The 22,793-nt window shown below is 45.7% G+C and overlaps 1 protein-coding gene across 11 annotated transcripts in view; it reads right to left on the minus strand.

Annotated features, from left to right (window-relative positions):
- Nucleotides 1-5,032: 5,032 nt before the first annotated feature.
- Nucleotides 5,033-22,793, minus strand: part of ARPP21 (cAMP regulated phosphoprotein 21) — a 167,777-nt gene continuing 150,016 nt past the window's right edge. For all 11 annotated transcript variants that reach the window (XM_072599230.1, XM_072599231.1, XM_072599229.1 and 8 more), the window contains 2 exons: nucleotides 10,338-10,489; nucleotides 5,033-5,825 (listed from right to left, as the gene is read on the minus strand). In XM_072599230.1, coding sequence (XP_072455331.1) covers nucleotides 5,559-5,825; nucleotides 10,338-10,489 — 419 coding nt within the window. In that variant the 3' untranslated portion in view covers nucleotides 5,033-5,558. The remainder of the gene's footprint in view (nucleotides 5,826-10,337; nucleotides 10,490-22,793) is intronic.

Consider the following 22,793-nt stretch of genomic DNA (forward strand, 5'->3'; position numbering starts at 1 on the left):
TATTTCTACTTTGTCAGTTTTCTTTTTCCTTTCTTTCTGACCTAGAACAGGTCCCCTTTGGCAAATATTCTACATATATCAGCAAGAAAAAAGTGTGTTTCCTATGACCATGACACCCAGTTTCTCAAATACTCTGGTCACATCTCTAAGTTTCTCTGTTATATACTGTTCCATGGGGATTGAAATCACTCATTCTTATTGCTTTCCTACCTAAATCCAACCAAGCAAACAAACAGGAGGCCTTGAATGTTAAACAAAAACAAGGTGTGCAGGCTATAATCACCTCATGCTTGGATGCCAGAACTGTGGCAGTCCCTGCGGGGGTGGGGGTGGGGGCAGCCTCCCAGCCTCGTCTCTCCCTACTCCAGTTCCCCCTTCATGCAGCTGTTAAAATAATCATCCTAAAGGGCAGATAGAAGCCCCACTCAATAATCCCCCCATTACCTCCAAGATCAAAGAAAGTCTGCTGGCTTTTAAAGGCTTCAATAATGTTTCCCCATCTTGCCAGTCTTCTTGGAACTCATTCCCCTTCATGTGCTCTACTATCCAGCGACACTGATCTCTCTCTGTTCTTCACACCAGACCCGCTACCTCCCAGCTCTAGGCATTTTCCCTGACTGTGCTCCATGCCTGGAGTGTCCCCCTCCTTATCTTCACCCACTGGCTTCCCTGGCTTCCTTCAAGGCTCAGCTAAAGTCCCACTTTCTACAAGAAGCATTTTCTGGGTCTCCCTTAGTGCTGGTGCCTTGCTTCTGAGAGTGCCTTCAACTGTCCTGTGCCTACCTTTCTGTTCACGGTTATTTGCATGTTGTCTCTACTTGTTATATCATAATTCCTTGGTGGCTGGGCTGGTTTTTGCCTTTCTTTGCATCCCCAGTGTTTAGCACAGTGCCTGCTATGTAGTATACACTTGATACATGCTTGTTGATTCATTGATTTGAAGAGATAGACAGGAATCATAGCCTGTGTCTGGAGATTGGAGGGGAGGGCGTCACCCAGAGGAGGAGGAGGAAGAAAAAAGGTCCTCAGTCTTTGGGACTCGGGAGAGGGAGGAGGCTCTTCCTAAACAGGAGGAAGCCAGGTGTTTAGAGGGGAAAAGAGCTCCTGATTCTCCAAAGAATGCTGTGGAGGATGGGTTCTGGTGTCTCAGGGAAGAGACCATCCTGGACAGCTCTGGGCAAGGGAGGATGAGTGGTGGTAGCTCCTACCAAGGGGCACTGGGGCGGGCATCCACCAGCTAGACAACCACAATAGAGAGACCACTGTTGTCCCAACATTAAAACTAGTCCAAACAGAGGACTGCTTCCAACTTCTGCTGATTCCCAGGGGCACAAAGAGACAGTCTGGAGGAAACTCTTATTAGTATTTTGTGTGGGATAATGACTATTTTCTTCATTTTGTGACTCATAGGATTCTCTGTTATCTGAGTCTGATTTTTGGCCATCATGTGCTTGAGCTTCCCTCCAGGCCTTTCTTGGACCCCATCTTCTATAGAAGGTATCACTCACATGCACACATACACCCCCCCTCCCACACACACACGCACACACACCTCCTGAAATTCCCTGGTGGTTTTGCATTGTGAGTCCCTTGAGTTGTGGACAGTTATTGCTTCAAATGGAGTGTAAGCCCTCTGAGACCAAGGACCATTTTACTTTTCTTTTGTTTCACCAGCATGTAGCCCAGTATTTGGTTAATTGATTAATTGAATGAAATATATTTTGGGTTCATCAATGCTGGCATCCTGTGACCTCTGTCTCCAAGCTATTTTGCATTTCTGAGTATTTCTTGTAAACTATTAGGCAGAATTTCCTGAAACTTAGAGGTCTGATTCTATCCCCCCCCCCAGTTTTGGAGAAATGGGATATGTGTTCGATGTTTTTGTGATTAATGGTACCCCAGATCCATCATTTTTATTTGCATGGCTTCCAAATAAATGATACTCTCGGTTCATGTTTCTCTTTACAATCTTCCTTTTCTAGCTCATTCTCCAGCAAAATGAGATTATACACTCAGAGAGTCAAAGATATAGAGGCCAAAGGGTTCTTAAAAGTCACTGAGTCTAAGCAACTCATTTTACAGGTCAAGAAATTGAGCCGTTCTCCTCCTGTCTCCCTCCCCCCCCCAGAACTGAGACAATCTTGCTACTTACAGCAAATCCTTGTTTCACTGTCATTTTCCAAGCTAATCTCATCGGATCTCCTGTAGTCCTCCCTTTGCTCATTCACCATGTTAACTCTTCAGAGTTTGTGGCATTTAGAGTTCATAAAACTATTATGTCACTGGGAAAATATTGGTTTAAAAATAGCAACTATTTTCCTAGCATTGAGACGGTCAGGATTATTCAGTGTGTGGCTCAGTTTCCCAAATGAGACCCTGCCTTCTCTCTTCCTCCTCTTCACTTCACTATCTTGACTCATGGCCTGGCCATCCAGTCTCCTGTCAGAGGCCAGATGATGGACATTTTCATTAGTTTGTTTTGTACTGTTGGGATTGGCGTAATGCATCATTGACTCCATGACAAAGCCCTGTGATGGTCTGGGGCTTGTTTCCCTCAGTAAAATATTATGAACAAACAGAAGCAGGAAGGATGAGCAGATTTCAAAGACTTCAGAGACAGGACAGGCAGCAGACATCAGACTAAAAGTCTGTCCAGAGAGTTATGTGTGAGGGCTGGGAAGCTCTTAAGAGGGAAACACTGAAGACATGAAGAGAAAGAGAAGGAAGGAGAAGAAACAATGAGTGGGTTAAAGATATTGCCGTGGAAGCTCAGAGCACTCACCAGCCAACTTCTATCTGCAAAAGACTTGGCCAGCAATTGATGGCAGGGCAGGTAACAGAGGAAGACAATGGGGGATACAAAGGGGGACGCTGTTCTGAAAAGCAGTGTTAGCTGCACTAGCACTTAGCGTGAACTGGGGTAGCCAAGCAGAAACACAAAAAGGGGGGTTGTTTTTAATTTAAGCTACACCAGGGGACAGAAAAACAGCAAAGACAAGGTGGCGCAATGACTAGGGGTGAGTGGGACTACTGTCCCTGCTGAGTGAGAAGCCAGGGAGCTGTTCAAGCCTTCTGATCTTTGGACTAGGTAGGATAGAGCAAATATGCTTAATAGAGGCAGGGAGAGAGAGCCTCGGTGGCTAGAACACCATGCCTGGAGTTACCAGTTCAAATCCAGTCTCTGACACTAACTAGCTATGTGATCCTGGGTAAATCACTTAACCTCTGACCGCCTCAGCTTCCTTAGCTGTAAAATGTGAACAGTAATAGCACCTATATCATAGTTGTTATGAGGATTAAATTTGTAGAGTCCTCTGTAAATCTTAAGGTGCTGGGACCCTAACCCTTAATATTAGGAATAGGGAGTTGATGTTCAAGATGAGACAGGAGGCAATGAGTAGGAAGCTAACTTCCTTTGAGGAATTCACATTATCTGCACCACCAGAAACATCCTCAAGGATAGAAAGAACCAGAAGAAGAAACTTCTGAGTCATATCCAGTGATGAAGGATGGAGGCCCCAGCACCTCAGAAGGGGGGGGGGGTACAGACCACAGGCCAGTGACAGAGAATGGAGATCCCCCAGCACCCCAGAAGAAAGATGTATGTCATTCAAATACCAATCGGAAGAGAATGGGGGATACAAGCCACAGGCCAGTGAATTTGACTTCTTTCCATCTGCATCCTCTGAAATAGATGCTGCCTCATGTGAGAGGTGCAGCTTCATTCCCTGTCATTGGTACCCAGTCACCCTGAGTCCCAGGAGATGAGAGGACCAGGAGCACCATGCCCCGATGTTGCTCACTGCCTGTGGATGTGCATTGACTCTACCTCTCCTGTCTGTTGGTCTGCAGAGAACCTGAATGTCATCTTGCTCATGATCTTCTACTTTTGTTTTTGGCTTCATTTCTCATGAGACTATCACAGAATCATATGTAATCATAGATTGAGGGCTGGCATGGACTTGGGATTCCCTCAGTTTATAGATGATGGAAATGAGGGCCAAAGTCAAGTTACTTGCTCAAGGTCACACAGATACCAAGTAGCCCAACCATTGCATTAATGTGATTTGTTTAGACCCTCAATTGGATATTTCAGTATTGGACAAAGAGCCCCCATCTCCGACATCCTACAGTTACTAATCTTTAAAATATGGGTTCTTAACATCCTCTGCCCCATTTCCTGTCACACTACAAAGCATGGTTACAGGAATAGAAGGTTACACACAACCCAGGTACGTTTACATATTAACATATTAATCCTTCTCGCAAGGGTCTCCATGGCTCAACCATCCACCACCTCGTGGTCATCCTACCTTCCTAGCTAGGTTGGTCCTCACACAGCAGGCTCAGGCTTTTGCCCAGTCCATGCTTCTAAGTATGTCCTTCTGTCATGGTTGAACTTGCTTGGTCTTATACAGTTTGTGAGAATCCATGATCCTCTCCATTCTCTGTTGAGGCAAGCCACTTAACATCTCTTGGTCTCAATTTCCCAAGCTATAAAATGGATGGGTTAATCTTAAAGGTCCCTTCAAATTCCATCAGTGAACATAATAAAATGTTTTGATCTTTGAGTTAAACTGAAGCTTTTAGAAATTAGAGTCTAGTGAATAGAATTTCTACATTCCTTACTCTTGGTTCTCCTTTGCTTGGCATGAAAAAACAAGATGCCCAAATGAGTTAGTAACTTGGTCTGTTGACAAGGAAAAAGTAGAAGAATAGAAGGTCTCTGAGGGAAGAAACTGTCTCATTTTCATCTTTGCATCCCCAGAGACTGGCACATAGGAACTGGTGCTTAATATATGCTTGGTGGGTGGTCAAGTGATTCTCCCTGTAGACTCCAGCACCTGCCATAATGGCTGGCACATGGGAGTTTTTTTACTAAATGATTTCCTAATTGAAATGAATGACAGTGGTCATTGAACTAGGTCTCAAATGGGAAGAACAGACAATCTCTCCAGTTGTGAACTACCTTTGCCCCCTTGCCCTGAGCAGATTCCAAAAGGCGTTCCAGAAGAGGACCCCACACCAGTGGTAGAAACCTGACCTTCCTCTATTAGGTCAAATAGTTTATTTGGGTTAAACACTACAATACAGTATATATCCATAAAAAACTTGATGGTGTCTATATAAATTATTCCTCCCATGGAGCAACTGTTTTTTCCCCATTACAGCTTTGGTACAATGTGATTTTATTATATAATTATCTTATATACTTTTAGTTTCACAAACTCAACACAAAATACAAAACTAATCCAAATTAGGAATATTACAGTCTACACAGTGGTGTTCAGTGGTAGGAAATAATCTTACCTTGATGAAATCATGTCCTTAGCTAAGCCATAAGGCATTACCTAGCAGACATGACAAAAGTATGCACCATTACTCAGCCAACATTTCCTGATTGTTCCTTTTTGCAACTGAATGTCAGCAGTGACCATTGGGGCACCATGAACATGAGGGTAAGAATCTCCCCCCTGGCTCCTCTCTCTGCCAAGATCAGATGGAAGTGGTTGGTCATCACCCAAAGCCTCCTCTTCATGTGGGCTCGGCTCCCATGCCTAGTACTTCACTGGCCACCCCGAATTGTGGGCACTGGAACAGTTTGTCCTGCAGCTTGCGGAGATCACCGGGACACTCTGGGAGGGGCAGAGGGGGGTCATGAGCCTCAGGTTCCCCTGGGCAGCTGGAGGTATGACATTGCAATAGACAGGCATGCTGCCAGCAGTGGCTAGTGTTCCTGTTCCAGGGCCTGACTGACTGGGGAGTATGAGGGCTTGCTGGTAGGATTGCTGGGGCACCCCTTGAGGACCCTGAGTCATGGACACCTGGAGAAAAGAGAAGCATGTGTCAGCCCTACCAGGGAGGATCTCCCTGTGGCCCTTACCCTGTGGCCCATCCTCCTGCCTTCTCAGTGGCCAAAGCCACTGCACTGGAGTAAAATGCCAGCCCCCCACCCCACAATGGAAAACTGTCCTGTGGAAACCTTAGGCATGGGGCACTAGGGAGTATTGGGAAGTTGGGTTAGGAAAAATGTTGCATCTGAAGACACCTTTCTTATGGCCAAAAATGTGCAGCCAAACTCATGCAGCAGTGCTAAGGAGAGAGGCACCTGGACCAGGACACTGAAGCAGAATCAGGCAGCAACAGATTTGGAGTCACAGGAACTGAGTTCAAATCTGTCTGTTATGCTTCCTATCTGTGATCTTGCTCCACTTCTTTAAGGAAACCTCAGTTTCCTTTTCTGAAAGAGCAGGGACAATCCCTTCTAACTCTAGATCTGGGCACACTCTCTGCTGGGCATGGAGTCCAAACTATACACAAAAAAAGAATGGAGAATGGGTTGTGAGCTCCTACTGCCACTCCCCAGAATGGTGAAGACAAGGAGAGTGAAGATAGTGTCAAGGAAGAAGACAGCTCCTGTGTCAGAATGCATGTGCATGCACACATACGGGACACACAGAGTGTTATAAGAACACATACAGAGTAACGGTATAAGCACATAGCTAACACATTGTGAAGCCCTAAAGAGCCCAGATCTCTGCAAAAATGGTAGGTCTGTGATATCTTTGGGTGTATTCTCACTCCTCAGGAGAAGATTGTAACCCACTCTCACCTTCCTATACCATGTAATTCCTGTCCCTCTTTCCTAAATCCCCAAGAGAGGACTGACCCTCTGAAGACCTTCCTTTCAGGTCTTTCAAGATTCCTGGGATATCTGTGCTGTCCTGGAGTTAGCATTTCACCATCAACCAGCCTATCACCTCTTTTCATCCCTCCAGGTTTTTCATGGTTGCCTTTTTCTAAACTTCTGACCTGTCAATCATTGACCACAATGTCTGGGACATTCTATCATTCTTTAGGTCATGTGGGATTTTCCTTTTTCTCAGGTAGTTGCACTCCATGTCTCTGTGACCATATGATCTTCAGCCATGTAGCATAACTTGGAGAATCATGATGTATCAAGATGGTTCTTGGAACAGAAAGTCACATGTGGGAATTGACAGGAGTGATCCAGGAACTCAGTTCAGGTGCTAGGCTAGCCAATGAGTGTTCTGCTTATTACACCTTCTGTATACTTCCTTTACCTATCCTCCTAGGAGAACGTAGGACTTGAGGACTTGATGTCTTCCATCTGTGGCTCATATCTAACACACTTCCCAGAATATAGTAGGTACATAGCAAGAGCTTATAGAATTAAAGTGAATTGGTCTTGCCTCACTGTCTGTCTGTCTGCAGTACTTTTGTGTATTGAGGGAACCAGTTCAATAGACCACATAACTATTACCCAGACAATTCCAAACTTCAATCCATTTACTCTATGCCAGTGCACACATGTATCAATTCATATAATTTCATGTGCCAGGCACTAGGGACAAGAAGACAAAAATGCCACAGCCTTATTTCTCATGGAATTTCCATTCTAGCATGCAGAATTCATGTTCCACATATTTACTAAAACATGTATTTGTGATCCACAAGCAAAACATGTGGTAAATGGTGTCTTACATTCTCTACACTTCTCATTAACTATGTAACTTGGAAGGCATGGCTTGCTATGAAAAGAATCAACCGAGTAAGTCTTGCTCTTTCTTCCTCCCTTTGTCATCGAGGACACCAGTGTTGGACACAGATGATTCTCATTAAGATTTTGAGAGATGTGAAGCAAATGCATTGGTCGGAAGCTACTGATGTCTTCTCCACCTTCTACCCAACCCACGCAGTAATACAATTTTCATTTCCATTCTTTTAGAGTATTCCTCTCTTTGAAAGTCTTGAAAATAAACCCCTGAATGCCTATAAAATTATCTTCAGCATGGGTTTATTTGTATTTGAATTTGTCTTCATCTTTTATTTCATCTACTTATGGGCCATTTCCCTTTTCCCCAATATAGTACCAGCTAGGTGGCCCAGTGGATGCAAAGCCTGGCTCAGAGTAAGGAACAACTGAGTTCAAATCCTGACTCAGATAACTAATTGTGTAATCTTAGAAACATCCTGTAATCTGCTTTAGCTTCCTTCTCTGTAAGATGGTGCATCTTAAAAGCATCTGCCAGAGAGGGTTTTTGAGAGGGTCAAATGTGATATTATATGTAAAGTCTCTGACCAGTCTTAAAATGCTCTATAAATACTAGTCCTCAATCACATGATTATCAGTTACTGATAAGAGTAGAATTCCAATATGGCGGTTCCACTACCATTTATGGAGAAAATAGATCATTACAGCAATGCTGGCAAAGCTAATATGGTTCACACCTACTTGTCCTCATTCCCATTTCGTCCTCATCCAATTCATTCCACTTGGGATGATCTATTTTAGTTGAGACCAAGATAACACTTCAAAAAATCAGATTGACTTTTCTGTTCACTGTTTTTTATTGTTCTGTGCGTTAATGAGATTGGCAATCATCGCTTATCTTTCTGTCTGTTGTTCTACAAGTAGCCATCTAGCGTACTAAAGATGGGGGCTATTTCTGCCTTCTATGCCTCTGCTTCCTAAGGAAGTCAGTGGTTTGCTAATAGAGACAGTTTCTGGGTTTTTACAAGTTTTTATGTTCTAGCAATTGTTTTATGCTGGTTAAATTTCTCCAGAAATAATCAGACTCAAATGTTTTTACTTTTTTATGTTTCCCAGTTGTTAGAATCAACAGTTCGTTCCTTTAGATCACATGGGCATAGTTGCTGTTGAAGCCAGTCTCCTTATCTTGATCATTTCTTCTTCTTTGGTGTTGACTTTGACTTTTCATAATCCATCAGATGATCCTGAAATAAAACTGTCCAGGTATGGTCAACTGCCTCTTAGTGGTTAGTGCCTTCCTTTGCTAAAACCTTCTGCTGTCTCCAGGAAGAAAATGCATAGGGTGTCAGGTAAGAGGCCCCTGAGTCACCCATGTGCCTTCCGTTTCCTTCAGTTCTTAATCCCGAATCTTTATTTTGTAACATCTCTCTCTTTCCTCCACCGTGGGCACCTGCATGCTGAAGTTGCTGAGGGTCAGGGCAACACGTTGGCTCATTTTGGAGGAGCTTGACGAGTTTTTCATCATTTCCTTTTCAGCAATACAGTTTTATGTGTGAGCTGCTGTCACCAAAGTGTCCATCTGGGAGCTGGGGCTCCTTTGTGGCTCCGCAAGGTGGCGAGGTGCCCATGAAACACAGCTGTCCTGATTGCACAAGATGCAGCCAACTCCATTGACTCTTTCCTAAGCTCTCCATGTGGCTGTTCCATCTTTGGGCCTTCTACTTCCATTTTAGCATGAGCTCGACTTGGCTCATTCCCCACTTTGTCATCAGGATGGCTACCGGATAAGGGCAAGACTTTACACCCAGAGACCCAGCAATCACACTCATGTCTGTAGCTGTGCTATATGACACTCTTAGTTCTATCTGCCACCTCTGTTCATGCTTCCACCTACACAGCAGGGATTGAAGGGACCAGACTGGACCGAGGGTCACTGGGTCACTGGAGCTGAGGACTTCTGGATGAGTTCACACCCTTCTGGTGCAGAAGCTGTCCAGGGTAGCTGACCTGGGAGCTGGGCCAGTAGACCCTGCCAGGGTTAGGACTGGATTTGCTGCCAGAGTGAAGACTCTGTTGCCTTGACGTTAAACAACCCCAAGCACAAAAAGACTTTGGGACAAGGTCATTCTCAACTAGGCTTCCTTCTACAGAGTGAAAATGTTTGGCTTCCAAGCACACACACATCTCTCTCTCTCTCTCTCTCTCACACACACACATACACACACATACATACACATACACACACACACACACACACACAGCCCTGCCACTAATCACTGAATATATAGCATTCAAATCAAGACTCACTGAGTACATACACTTTACAAAGCAACGAATTTGATTCTCATTAGCACCTCCTACTCAAGGAGACGTAGAGTTAAAAGAGTAAAGGTGTCCTTCCAAGTCACTGAAAACTTGCTATTTGGGTTTTCAAAGACATTTTGAGAATACTCCTTGGTGGGCTTGGAAAGGGAATCTTTCTCCCTATCACTGCTTCTTTACTTGTGACTTTAATCTAAATCCCTCCCCAAGAGTGGTCTGCAGGGGATGGAACATGGCTAATTATTAGCACTAACACTAGTAATGCAACATGAAAGAGCTTCATAAACACTTACTGGGAAGGCAAGGAGGAAGCATGGCCCTTCTTTGAAATATGGGGATGGAGAAGGCTGAATATGCCTTAAAGAATGACTGAAATGGGGCCTTATTTGAGGGAAGTAGGAGGAGGGCACTGACCAGCCCAGAACATCTCCATTTTCTACAAACCGGCAACATTCCCTAACTGAAGAACCATGACCAAGGTAACCATGGTAGAAGGTACCTGATAAGAAGACATGGTTGGATAAGGGACCATCATGCCTTGCACCTGACTCCCTTGCGGGCTGCTCATCAGGCTCTGACTCTGAGGTGGTTGCGACATGCCCATAAGACCTTGGAAGCCTTGCTGCTGATTTGACAAGACAGGCTGGTAACCTGGTGAAACAGAAGAAAAATGGTGTCCTCAGATGGTGGCCAGATTCAGCACGGATGATGCCTTGTGGGAGAAAAAGCTCAAGTTACTTTTGATAACAAATGCCATTTACATAATTTCTAAGTCCAGAACATGCTCTCTTTGGACAGAGTAGGAGAGAGAGATAGATAGACAAAGACTGAGAAACAGAAAAAGAGAGAGACAGAGACACAGAGAGATGAAGAGAGAGAAAGAAAGAAATAGAAACAAAAACACAGATAGAGACAGAGACATGCAGAGAGAGCCAGATTGAGAGACAAAGACAGACAGAGACACAGAGATGTGGAAAGAGTGAGATAAACAACAGAGAGAGACAGAGATATACAGTGAAAGAGAGAGAGAGAGAGAGAGAGAGAGAGAGAGAGAGAGAGAGAGAGAGAGAGAGAGAGAGAGAGAGAGAGAGAGCACATGATAGGCTGCTGCTGGCTCCAGGGCCACAGCTTAGGTCCCATCTCTGCTTGTATCACCTGTGTGGCCTTAGGAAAGTCTCTTCTTCTCCCAAGACCTCAGTTTTCTCTTTTGTAGCAGAGGAGGATATTAGGTTTGCTGACCCCTAAGATCCTGTCTAGCTTCCAACCATACAGATCTTCTGGGGCCTTGAGCGAATGCTGCCAAAACTCAATGGTTCGAACAATAACTGACTTTTAAAGAGGAAATCTCCAGGATACCCAGAAAAAGGCAGAGAAACCCTCTGCTGCCTTACCCGCACCTGGAAACTCTACCCTGGCCTCATGTCAAGGCAAAGCATGGACTTTCAGCATTTTGTGATCTCTCCTTTCCAAGAGGCCCCCCCCCTCCCACCTCCATAGAAAAATTACTTTCTCTGTATCTCTTGAAGAGACTCTGTTGCAACTGTGATTCCTTACAGGCTACATCTTCCAGAAGCATGCTGGTCATTCCTCACAAGTTCCATCTTCCAGAAGCATGCTGGTTGTTCCTCACAGGCTCCATCTTCCAGAAGCATGCTGGTCATTCCTCACAAGCTCCACCTTCCAGAAGCATACTGGTCGTTCCTCTCAGGCTCCATCTTCCAGAAGCATGCTGGTCGTTCCTCACAGGCTCCATCTTCCAGAAGCATGCTGGTCATTCCTCACAGGCTCCATCTTCCAGAAGCATGCTGGTCGTTCCTCACAAGCTCCATCTTCCAGAAGCATGCTGGTTGTTCCTCGCCCCTGGCAGATCTTGACACACTAACTTGCCTTTAAGAGAATCTGAGCTAATCACTCTTCCAGGGTCCACTTACTGAACAGTTTTTTCTTCTAGGCTTATGGAAAGCAGCCTGGGATTCTAGACTTCCCTTGTCCATGGATTGAGGTGTTAGGGATGGGGGTGGGGTCCTTGGGCTCATCACTGTTGTGAGGAAGGCATCCTGCAAAACCTTAAAAAGCCAGAGTGGAGGCCCTATCTAAGGACGAGGTGTGGGTCATGCACTAAACTCCATGTATTAAGCACCTGTGTTCAGAAACAAAGGGGATTCAGAGAAAGACACCAAGCAGTGCTCATAGGGAAGGAGGGTCTGAGGGGCCTGGGGGGGTCTTGAGACCAGGCCCCAGAGGCCCAGGGAGCCCCTAAAAGCTGGAAAGGATCAATGGTACAGTTTCCCTGGGGTTCTTCACCCCCTCCAGAACTCCCTCCCTTCTATGATTTGGAAATTTTAACATTCAGTTATGCATCAATTTCACAGTGAGGAGGTTCTCATAGCAAATACAGTGAAGGCAAATACACATTTATATGGGGAGCAAAATGCTGGGTAATTTTCAAATGAAAACATCACTGCAAGGAATGCCCCATTTATATTCATGAATCCTGCACGATTTTCAATAGCTGCCCCTGTGAAATCCACACCTGGCATCTTTTAATTGGGTGGTCCGATGATCTTTCCGTGCTCTCTCTGATAGCAGCTGGGAGGGTGCATGGTGTTTTCTTTGAATGAGATGTGCCGGTGCATCTTAGGTGCACAGGGTAGGGGGCGGGGTGCTCAGGGGAGGGAAATGGGCCTCCTCCCTCTCCCAACCCCTCCACTATGGAAAGTCCTGGAGCCCACAGGAGAGGATGGGCTCATAGTCTAAGCATGGTTAGTAGATTTTTTATCCTTGGTTAAGAGTCACAGAATCATAGATTTAAAGCTGGAAGAGACCTGAGAAATGATCAGATCTAACACCATCATTTTACAGATAAGGAAACTGAGACCCAGAGATGTTAAGAGATGCCCAGGTTCACACAGCTAGTAACTGTCTGAAGCAAGATGTAAACTCAGGTCTTCCTGATCTATCTCTTCCAGCTGGAACCACAGAACTTGGACTCACATCTCAGTCCATTGACCTCAAGGGACCCAGATTTTATCTTTACAAAACAGAAGTTGGTCTATAGGACCCAGTATAAACCTGACATTCATTTTGGAGTGTTCAGCTAAATAGAGATAGGGAGGCAGCAGAGTATGACAGTGTGGGAAGAGCAGTGACTTTGAAGTCAGAGGACCTGGGTTCAAATTTCCATTTTACTACTTGTGTGACCTCGGGAAGGTCACACCCACAGTCCCAGCTCATGAGAACAAAGACAAGTCTACAATCTCTCCTTGTGGATGAGGGAAATGTGCTGCTGAGACAAGTAGGGATCCAGCCTTCAAGATGACTGGACTCTGCAACATGGAATCACACACTGACAACTCTTTCACACCAAGAACTTGACTTGAACTTAATTAATTGGGCATTGGACTAATTAATTAATCACCTTGGAAACAAGGTGAACAAACCAGAGATGAATAGAGGAGATGAAGTACTCTAGTGGCCTTGATGATGCCTGAGATAGGAATTCTGACAAAGCCTGGGCACAGGGAGCTTCTCCAAGTATGGGCAGGTCTCAGAACCAGGGGCTCTGAACTCAGTTTTCTCATCTGTGGAATGAAGATGCTGGGCTTGATGACCTCTGTGGTCCCTTGCAGGTCTGAGCTTATGAATAATGTCACCTTATGGGAGCTTGTGGCACCATTGGGTGCCTAGACAAGCTCATGAGTATTGTACATCATTCTATAATGGTGTGTTTGCATGGGTTCTGGATAACTGGATGACTTTCTCATGCTTTCCCAATCACCAGTGGAGTGAAGCAGGGCTGTGTGCTTACTCCTGTGCTTTTTAGCATGTGCTTTAACCATGCTGTCAGACACTTTCAACAAGGATGAAAATGGCACCAAGGTCAGCTACCACATTGATGGTAAACTATTTAACTTGAACATGCTATAAGCCAAGACTAAAGTAGAGAGAATTGGTGGATGACTTCTTGTTCACAGATGATTGTGCACTCAATGCAGAATCTGAAGCTGAGATGAAACAAAGTATGGGTCAATTCTCTGCTACTTGTGCTGATTTTGGCATAATAATTAACATCAAGAAAATACAGGTTATCCACCAGGCAGCATTGCAGCATCCATACGTGGAACCATCTATTACAGCAAGTGGAGACATTTTGAATGCTGTGGATAAGTTCACTTATCTTGGCAGTATACTTTCTAGGGAGATGATGACGTTGACGTACACATTGTCAGAGCTAGTTCAGTGTTTTGGAAGACTGAAGGAGAGTGTGGGAGAGAAGGGGCATAACAAACTGAAGGTCTACAGAGACCTTGGGCTGACTTCATTGATATATGTCTGTGAAATCTGAACAGGAAACTGAATCACTTCCATTTGAATTGTCATAGGAGGATTCTGAAGATCACTTGGAAAGATAAAGTAGCAGACACTGAGGTCCTCTCTCAAGCTAAACTGCCAAGCATTCAGACTCTACTGCAGAGAGAGTAACTCTGACAGGTTGGTCATGTTGTTCAAATGCCAAAAGCACATATTTTATAAAGAACTCACATAAGGCAAGTGCTCATATGGAGACCAGATGAAATAATGTAAGGACACTCTCAGAACAACTTTGAAATCAATTTGAGAAATGAGAGATGGGGCACAGGACTTCCCAGCATGGCATGTCCTCACCAAAGTAGATCCTGTGCTTTATGAACAAAGCAGAATTGCCGTAGCTTAGAAGAAACATGAGATGCACACATTTGAAGACATTTCCACTCGAAATATTGACTCTAGAGGGGATATCAGGGAATGCACTCTGCAGGAGAGGGTATGGCACTCCTCTCTCCTTCCATCTCTAGAACAAGGAGATTAAGCTAGTCAAGAGTGGCTTCAGTGGTGAGAAGCTTCCCAGAACTAGCAGTCACCAGGTATTCCAGAGAACCTTTACCTTTGGAGACTGACCCAATCAGGGAGCCAGGAGAAGGGTTTTCTGACTGTACCCAAAAGGGGACATGTGAGTTTTATGAATTCTATATGAATGGTCCTGGGGTGTGTGGCATCTGCTGTCATAAGGCCAAGAGAACAGCATAGATGTCTATGGAGGCAAGAATCCTATGGCCTGTCTGACCACCAAAAGCCTGACTTGAGACAAGTCAAAGTTAAGTTCAGCTCTCAAGTATTCATTTGGTAGGTGTGTGTGTGTGTGTGTGTGTGTGTGTGTGTGTAAGGTGTATGTGGTGTATAGTGTGTGTATGTGAGTTGTGTATGTGAATATGAGTGTGTGTTTGTGTATGTAGGGCGTGAGGTTATAGTCATTCCAAAGAGCATCCCACCAGGATGGCCATAAATTGCATTGACTTATCAATTTTCTTTTGGACAGGTCCAACCTAGCTTCTTTCATTCTGAAATGTAAACACTCCCTTTCCCCACACTCACTGCCTAAGTCTGTCTGGCTTGCTTTCTGACTTCTCTCTTAGGAAGTACTTCTGCCTCCTTGGGACTGTACAGGGTGGGAGCCCCCAGGCAGGAGGGGACACACGCCTCTCTGACCCAAGAATGGGTGGTGAGAAGGGAGAGGGGCAATCACTTGCCTGCTCATTAGCTTTCACAAAAAGCTGAGGGGGCCTCTGAAAACTCGCTTTGTTGTGTTGGGAGAACACACGGATGCGGGTCACTTCCTTACTGTGGGTGCCCCAAGACTGGGAGCTCTGGGGCCTCTTTACTGCAATTAGATTGTCCTGCTCACGTTATCCTAGCTACAAAGAAGGATTTCAGAAATCAGGCAAACATGAGAGACATCATTAAGCTACGAGCAGAACAAGATGTGCTAAGAATTTCAATGAGGGCCTCCAAGGGAAACCGACTTTGGCTGCATCTAAATGCAAAAGGCTGTCAGATCACGGTGGTGATCCTCAGAACCTTGGTGGCCCTATTGCCATGCTGAAGATTGGAGAGTCCCAGAATCCCAATGCAAGACCTAGGAACCCTTTCCGTTGTTCTTAATGAGTCCAGGAGGCTTCAGACCATGCTGGCATGGGCCATCATGGGGCCCGGCCATCCTTAGACAAGGTGGAGAGGCCAGTAAGTCTTAGGATGTGGGCTCAGGGCGGGGAGTTGCTGGAGAACCAAGCCCTCTTTCCTCATTGGAGATCAATGTTAGTTGGGGAAAAAAGACCCTGATGAACCTGGCTTTGCAACATGCTTCCTCCATGAGGTTTTAGCATGTTAGCAGCCTTGTTATGCTATGGACCCCACACTCATCTTGGCCTAGGGGTTCCACAGGTGTGCCGCTGGTACCAGAGTAGACCAATCAGAAAAGGGAGCCTGTCTGAATTCATCCAAATCCACCACATCTCCTATAACAATGTCATGTATTGTCTGATCTCCTCACAATAGGTTATGGTAAAAAACTTAAGTGTTTAGCCTTCCAGTGCTTGCATACAGTAAATGCTTAATAAATGTCTGTTGGTTAATTGACTTGATATCCAAATGGTAAGAGGTCTCCAGAGGAATGCCCCAGGGATCTGCCCTCACCCTTGTGTGGTTTATTTATTTTTTCACCAAACACTTGGATAAAGACATGGATGATGTTCTCATTGAGTTTGCCAATCACACAAAATGGACAGATTGCCAAGACAGTGAATGACAGGGTCAGGACTCAAGAGCATTTAGAAGGATGATGGTATGAATCTAATAAGATGGAATTCAAGAAGGATAAATTTAAAGTCTTATACATGAGTGAAATAGAATTAGCTTCATATGTACATGATGGGAAAGGCACAATTAGACAGCAGTTCTTCTGGTTAAAAACAAGATTTGGGTGTTTGAGTGGCCTACCAGCTCCCTGGGCATCAGTCCTGTGATACGGCAGCCCAAGCAGCTGGGGGCCCTTGGACTGCACTAAGGAGAAAGCATGGTCTCACTGTCTTTGCCCTCATTTGGGGTGCTGTGCTGAGGTCTGCTCACCCAGGACTAAAAAGGACATTGACAGGGGGAGAATGATCTGAGGAGACAAATAGGAGGGTAAAGGGCCTCAAATTCATGACTCCTGAAGATCACACAAAAGAATGGAGGATGCTGAACCTGGGTAGGAGAAGATCCAGTGGAGACATTAGCACTGTCTTAAGGTACTGGGAGGGTGAGCTATGGAGGAGGGATGAACCTTGTTTGTTCTGCCTGGCCCCAGAGGACATCAGGAGCAAGGTATGGGTCTGAGCGTCCAAGAGGCAGCCTTAGACCAGGAAACACTCCCTGACCACTGGAGCTGCCCAGAGGTGGAACAGACTGCATTGAGAGGGGTGGGCTCCCACTTCTTGGGGCTCCAAGTAGAGGCTGGATGGCCAGATAAATTATAATGGAAGTGAGAACCCTTTCTTGCATGGGTTAGGTTGGGATAGATTGCACTAAGGTCTCTTTCAGATTGTACTGTTGAAATTCTGCCTCTTATGGCAATGGGCAGGTGACTTCACCCTCCACCCCCTGCCTCAGTTTCCTCAACTCTAAGCCCTGATGGTTTTTGATATCCCTTTCAGCTCTCAATATGTGAGTCAATGGTTCTTCTCACAGTTCTGTTGAGGAATGACCATTGATAGATCCTCATTCCTTTCACTGTCAGAATAAAAGGAAAGTCAGGTACATGTTATCTTATAAGGGAAGTGTCTGACCAGCACAGAGGGTGGCTCTCTCTGCTTGGCTTTCACTCTCCAAACTACTGTGACTCCATAGGATCAACCAAAGCACGTTTTTGGAGCCAAGACCACCACCATCTTAGGCAGATACATGCTCAAGATGGCCAGGATCTGGGGTCAGACTGGGATGGAGTTCAGTCCCTTTGCTTTTGAAGGGGCCACTTTCCCTGTAACTCTCATGTCCAGCAACATCTGGAGAACTCATCCTTCCCAGCTGTCTGTATTGTGGAGACTATGGATTATTATCCATAGAGCTTGTTAGCAACCTCAATCAGACACTGAGTGCAGAACTGCAGAAATGTTATAGTAAAGCCCAGAAAGCTGCTGGAGCAGGAGGTTCACAGACATCAATACTGTCCCCTTGACTCTCAGCTTGGACAGGCCCTCAAATCCATCTCCAGACCCCCAGAATCTTGGCAGACAACTGCAGGGGTCTCCCTCAAGAGAAGCAGAAGCAAAGGCATGGTCTCATATACCTTGGTGTTCTTGGACTGCCAGTTAATTAGCAGAGCCTGCAGCAGGTCACTGTGCCTGTCTTCGGCAGAACTGGGCACTTGTTGAATGGAAATATTGGCTGCTAAGAGAAGAAACAAGGTGGGAGATCTCATAATGAAAATGAGGCTGAGGGGATGGATCATAGCTCCAGATACATTGCTGACAAATATTCCTTAAAGCTGTGGAGACAGCTTTAGTACTGGGAGCAGAAACTGGCCACAGCTGGCTTCATCTGATTTTCCCTTAAAGCTCAAATAAAATTAAGTCAACCCTTTTTGAATTATGTGATAGTGGAAAAACTAATCTTTTTCCATCACAAAGAAAAATTGAAGGGGTTAACTTTTGTATATTGCACTATATCTCAGAGAAAGAAGGGGTCATCAGCTTTAGAGTTGGCATGATTGTGTTAAGAATGAAAGGTTGGGCAGTGGATCAGGTCAAAGCTGAAGGATCTTAGTTTGATTAAGATGGCTCCTCTGTGAAGCAGGCCACCCTGGGTTCTGGGGGGAGTGGAGGCTAAGGTTGCTGCTGCCCAGCCAGGCTGGGAATTTCAACTCTCCCCAACTTTGGACTTTTCTTTCTATGCAGATATCCGCAGAGGTCATCCTGTGCTCAATCCGTGGTCTATGGGAAGGGCATCAGGACAGCTTCCATTCTGGTCAGGGCAGTGGTGAACAGGCAAGGCTTGGCTAAGTGGGGAAATCTTCTGAGAATTGTCCCACACACCTCAAAGTCTGATACCTCCTGAGGAAGACTAGATGGGAACACTTAGTCAGTTGGTGGTATGTTTGGAGGCTCTGTGAGGTCAATGACCATATGAAGGGTACTCAGACTGTCCTCCCATGGGGCCTGGAAGCTTCTCTGACTGCATACAAGTCCAAGAATCTCTGGTGGGAGGAAGCCTCTATCTCCTTTTTGGTCACCCATGGGACCCACCCTCTCTGGGCTGCCTTTCTGGAGGCTTTCCAGTTAATGATAACCCAGGTGGTTTGATGAAGGTCTGGCCAGATCTTTGAGTCCCTGGAAGAGCACAGGGCAGAACCTCCTGAATGGCCCATGGCACAGACAAGGACTGGGAGGCCCTAGGCAGGGACAAGGGCCAACGTCCCTACATGTCTCAGGGCCCTCTGAAAGGGATAGCAGCTCTCTGGGAGTAGATATCACTTCCTTCTTGACTTTGCAAACCTAGCACCAAGCGCCATAGCAATCAGTCAGTCAATACTTATTGATTAATTGGAATTGGTTGTGCTGAGATGTGATATTTGCAGGCTGTCTCCATGACCTTTGACTGAGGTATGGCTGTTATTTCCACAGAAGCTCTTGAGTGGATGGCAGTCAGCAGAAGAGCAGAGTGCCAGGCCCCTCTGAATGGACTTGGCAGAGGTCTACGATCTGGAGCCCTCCAGCATCTGGGTGCTGTGGCAGGGGCGGGGGTTGGAGACCTGGGATTGAATCTAGCAACAGGTATGAACCCCTGGGCCTGCCTCTCACTTTACTGATCTGTGGAATGGAAATTATTAGCAACACCTTCTTGCAGGGTTGATCTAAGGACCAAATGAGACTGCCACCATATTGGAGGTCTGGCTACTTCAGGAAAAGGAGGCTCAGAACTCATAGTGTGCTCTGAAGATGGCAGCAAGAATCCATGAGGGTCTGTCTGTCCCCACCCAAGAACGCAGGAATATGGACAAGAGGGTCTCTTAGCTCCCCTTCATCCTTCTGGCCAAAGCAGCATCTTCTCATAGAAAACCAAAGGGATTAAATCCTACTTCCAGACTCCACTGCCTGGGATTGGTGAAATGAGCAGCGCTGGACTAAGCTGCCCCTCCCACCACAGACAGCCTCACTCCACTTTGATGGATGGGAGTGGCACCCAGAACTTCTGATTTATGTGAATTGTTAGCCCCTGTATTCTCCAGCCTGGGCTGGTTCCATGTCACACTCAGAGGGGAGGTCCCACAACTTGAGAGGGACAGAGATTAAGAGAAAATTAGGTGCCAAGGCCCAGCCTGTCCTGGCTCCCTGTTCCTGTTCAGCATTCATTCTTACGATGTCATGAAAAGGTGAGTGCCCCAAATGAAAGCACCTCAGGCAATACAACAGATAATTTCTTCAGGGGATCAATCAATTAAGAAGCATTCATTAAGCACCTACTGTGTGCCAGGCCCTGTGCTAAACACTGGGGATATGGAGAAAGGCAAAATCAGCAACTGTCCTTGAGGAGCTCATGGTCTAGTGGAGGACACGAGATAACTACAAAGCAGATGGAAGTAATTACAGGAGAGGGTGATGGCCAAGAGACACAAAAGAGTAAATTGAATTGAAATTGATCAATTGAAAAGACATGCCAGTCCTAAGAACCACAGAAAATGAAATGAAAGTGACTAATGCCAGCCTTCCCTTTGGGACTCATCAAACTGACAAGCTCGATGCCGGCAGGATGGGGGAGAAGCAGGCACATAAGGCACAGTCTTTCTGGAGGATAATGGTTCTGTTTGATCCAATGCCATCATTGTGAATATATGAAAAAAAAGTAGACTCATTTGCCACTGGGGCAACTTGGTGGTGCCATAGTTCACAGATCACTGGCACTGGAGTCCAGAAGACTCCATGAATTCAAATTTGGCCTCCAACTAGTTGTGTGACCCTGGGCAAGTCACTTTACCCTTTCTGCATCAGTCTCCAAATCTGTAAAATAAGCTGGAGAAGGAAATGCAAATCACCGAAGGATCTTTCCCTAGAAAACTCCCAAAAATGGGATCAAGAAGAGTTGGACGTGACTGAAAAGGCTGAGCAACATTTGTTATTGCCCAAACCCTGGGATCAACCAAGACATCCAACCCTCAGGGAATGACTAAACCTGTTGTGGTGCATCAGTGTGCTAGATGGCTCCACTGTGACGAGCTACCCTCAGCCTCAGAAATCACTGCGAGCTTTGTCGGCTTGGGTGACACTGTCTATCAGAACAATAGTATACAGTCTACATCACAATAAAGATGCAGTTCTAGGGACAGAAACCAGTTACAAGGTGAGCAGAGTTGAGTACATGCTCGGGACAAGAGCTTCAAAGAAAAGAGGACGACGGGGTCAGGATGAAGGACCAAAGCAAAGCTAAAGGGAACAATGTGGACTCAATGACAACTTGTTCTCAGTCAATTAGTCACGACTGTGCACCTTAAGCCTCATGGTGGACACTTCTCAATAGAAATGTATGTAAACGACATAATATGTTTAACTGGCATTTACTGGTGTCTCCAGTTACCTCTTCCCCAGAAGGCTCCTTACAATTAGCCCTGAGCTATGCCCTTTCTGTCTCCATACCTCAACCCTCTGTGCTAGCAACTGCTACCCCCTCCTGACCCAAATGGCTGCTTGCTCCTCTTGGATTCAGGACCTGCTCAACATCCCTAGGGGAAACTACAGTGAGGTGCCAGCTGGGTCCACGTCCAATTAATGTTCTCTAACCTGGGGTGAGTCCTCTGGGGGGAGTGCCCACCATCCCTTGTCTGACTTAGTATCACACCCACAACAGCCTTGGATCTGATCTGCTTCCCTCCCTTCTTCAATCCCAGTGACTCCCTCAGTGTCACTGAGATGGTGGGTGCATCATTTACTAAGAAGGATCCAAGGCATCAGAGAATTGAAACAGAGGAAGCAGGATTTTTTGCCCTGGGTGGTCATCTTTGCAAAGACGTGGAGGTGAGAGAAGACATAATTGGATATTGGGGGTAGGCCAAGGTAGAAAGATGAAATGAGAACCTGAGGAGTCTAGCGGAATTTCATTTTGATTTTTTTTTTTAAGTTGGACTGTTGTTTTCATTGATACAGGGAACTCTGGATGAGAAAACATTCTGGACTAATGCACATCTGTGCCCACCGTGTAATTTGTAATTTTGGAGAATCTGGGGGATAGGGGCATGAAGAGGTTAACCAGCTTGCCCAGGGCCATGCAACCACAAGGTTCAGAAGAGAGACTTGAAACCAAGTAATTGAAGTTGCTGGTGTCCAGCAGATAGACTTCTGGACCTAAAATTTGAGAGACCTGAGTCCAGATCTGGCCTGAGACTCTGACTCACTATGTGACCCTGGGCAAGGCAACTGCTCTCTGCCTCAGTTTCTTCAACTGTAAAATGGGGTTAATAACAACACCTACCTCCCAGGGTTGTTATAGAGATCAAGTGAGATAATATTTAGAAGATACTTTTTAAATCTTAAAGTTCTGTAGAAATCTTAGCCATTACTGATAATTATTCAATGATCTCCTTGGCTCTGAGGTTGGTTTGCTGTCTACTGTGGCAGAAGACCTCAGCTGGAAACCTGCACTTAAGGCACACTTAGGTTTCACCAATAGTTCTTCTCCTCCTTGGCCCTGGGGATCTCTAGAATTGGAGCCACCACCAAAAGGCATTTTTCTATGGTACCTACTGTGTGCCAGACTGCATGCTCAGCACTGTACAGAGCTCATCTCCCACTTTGCATCCCCAAACCAGCTTTCCTCTCCAAGGACCAAGGCCGCCAAGGACAGAATGCTCTTGTCTTAGCCTCTCCTAGCCACCCTGGGCAAGGGACTCATCACTGCAGGCCATGGCTTGGGTGACTGGAAGCTGAGCAGGGAGCATCCCAGCCCCCCCACTGGCCAATGCCAGCGTACTCACGGTAGCTGAGCAGAGTGCCAGATTAGAGTGCCTTCATTACTAACTTCACAAACCCACACGTAGCCAAATCTTTGGAGATCTGAATTGTAATGAAGGAAAGTTGGCCTTTCAGCGAATGTAGGTGAGGGTGGCTAAGATGCT

The sequence above is a fragment of the Notamacropus eugenii genome, chromosome 3, assembly GCF_028372415.1.
Source record: "Notamacropus eugenii isolate mMacEug1 chromosome 3, mMacEug1.pri_v2, whole genome shotgun sequence".
Taxonomy (NCBI): Eukaryota; Metazoa; Chordata; class Mammalia; order Diprotodontia; family Macropodidae; genus Notamacropus; species Notamacropus eugenii.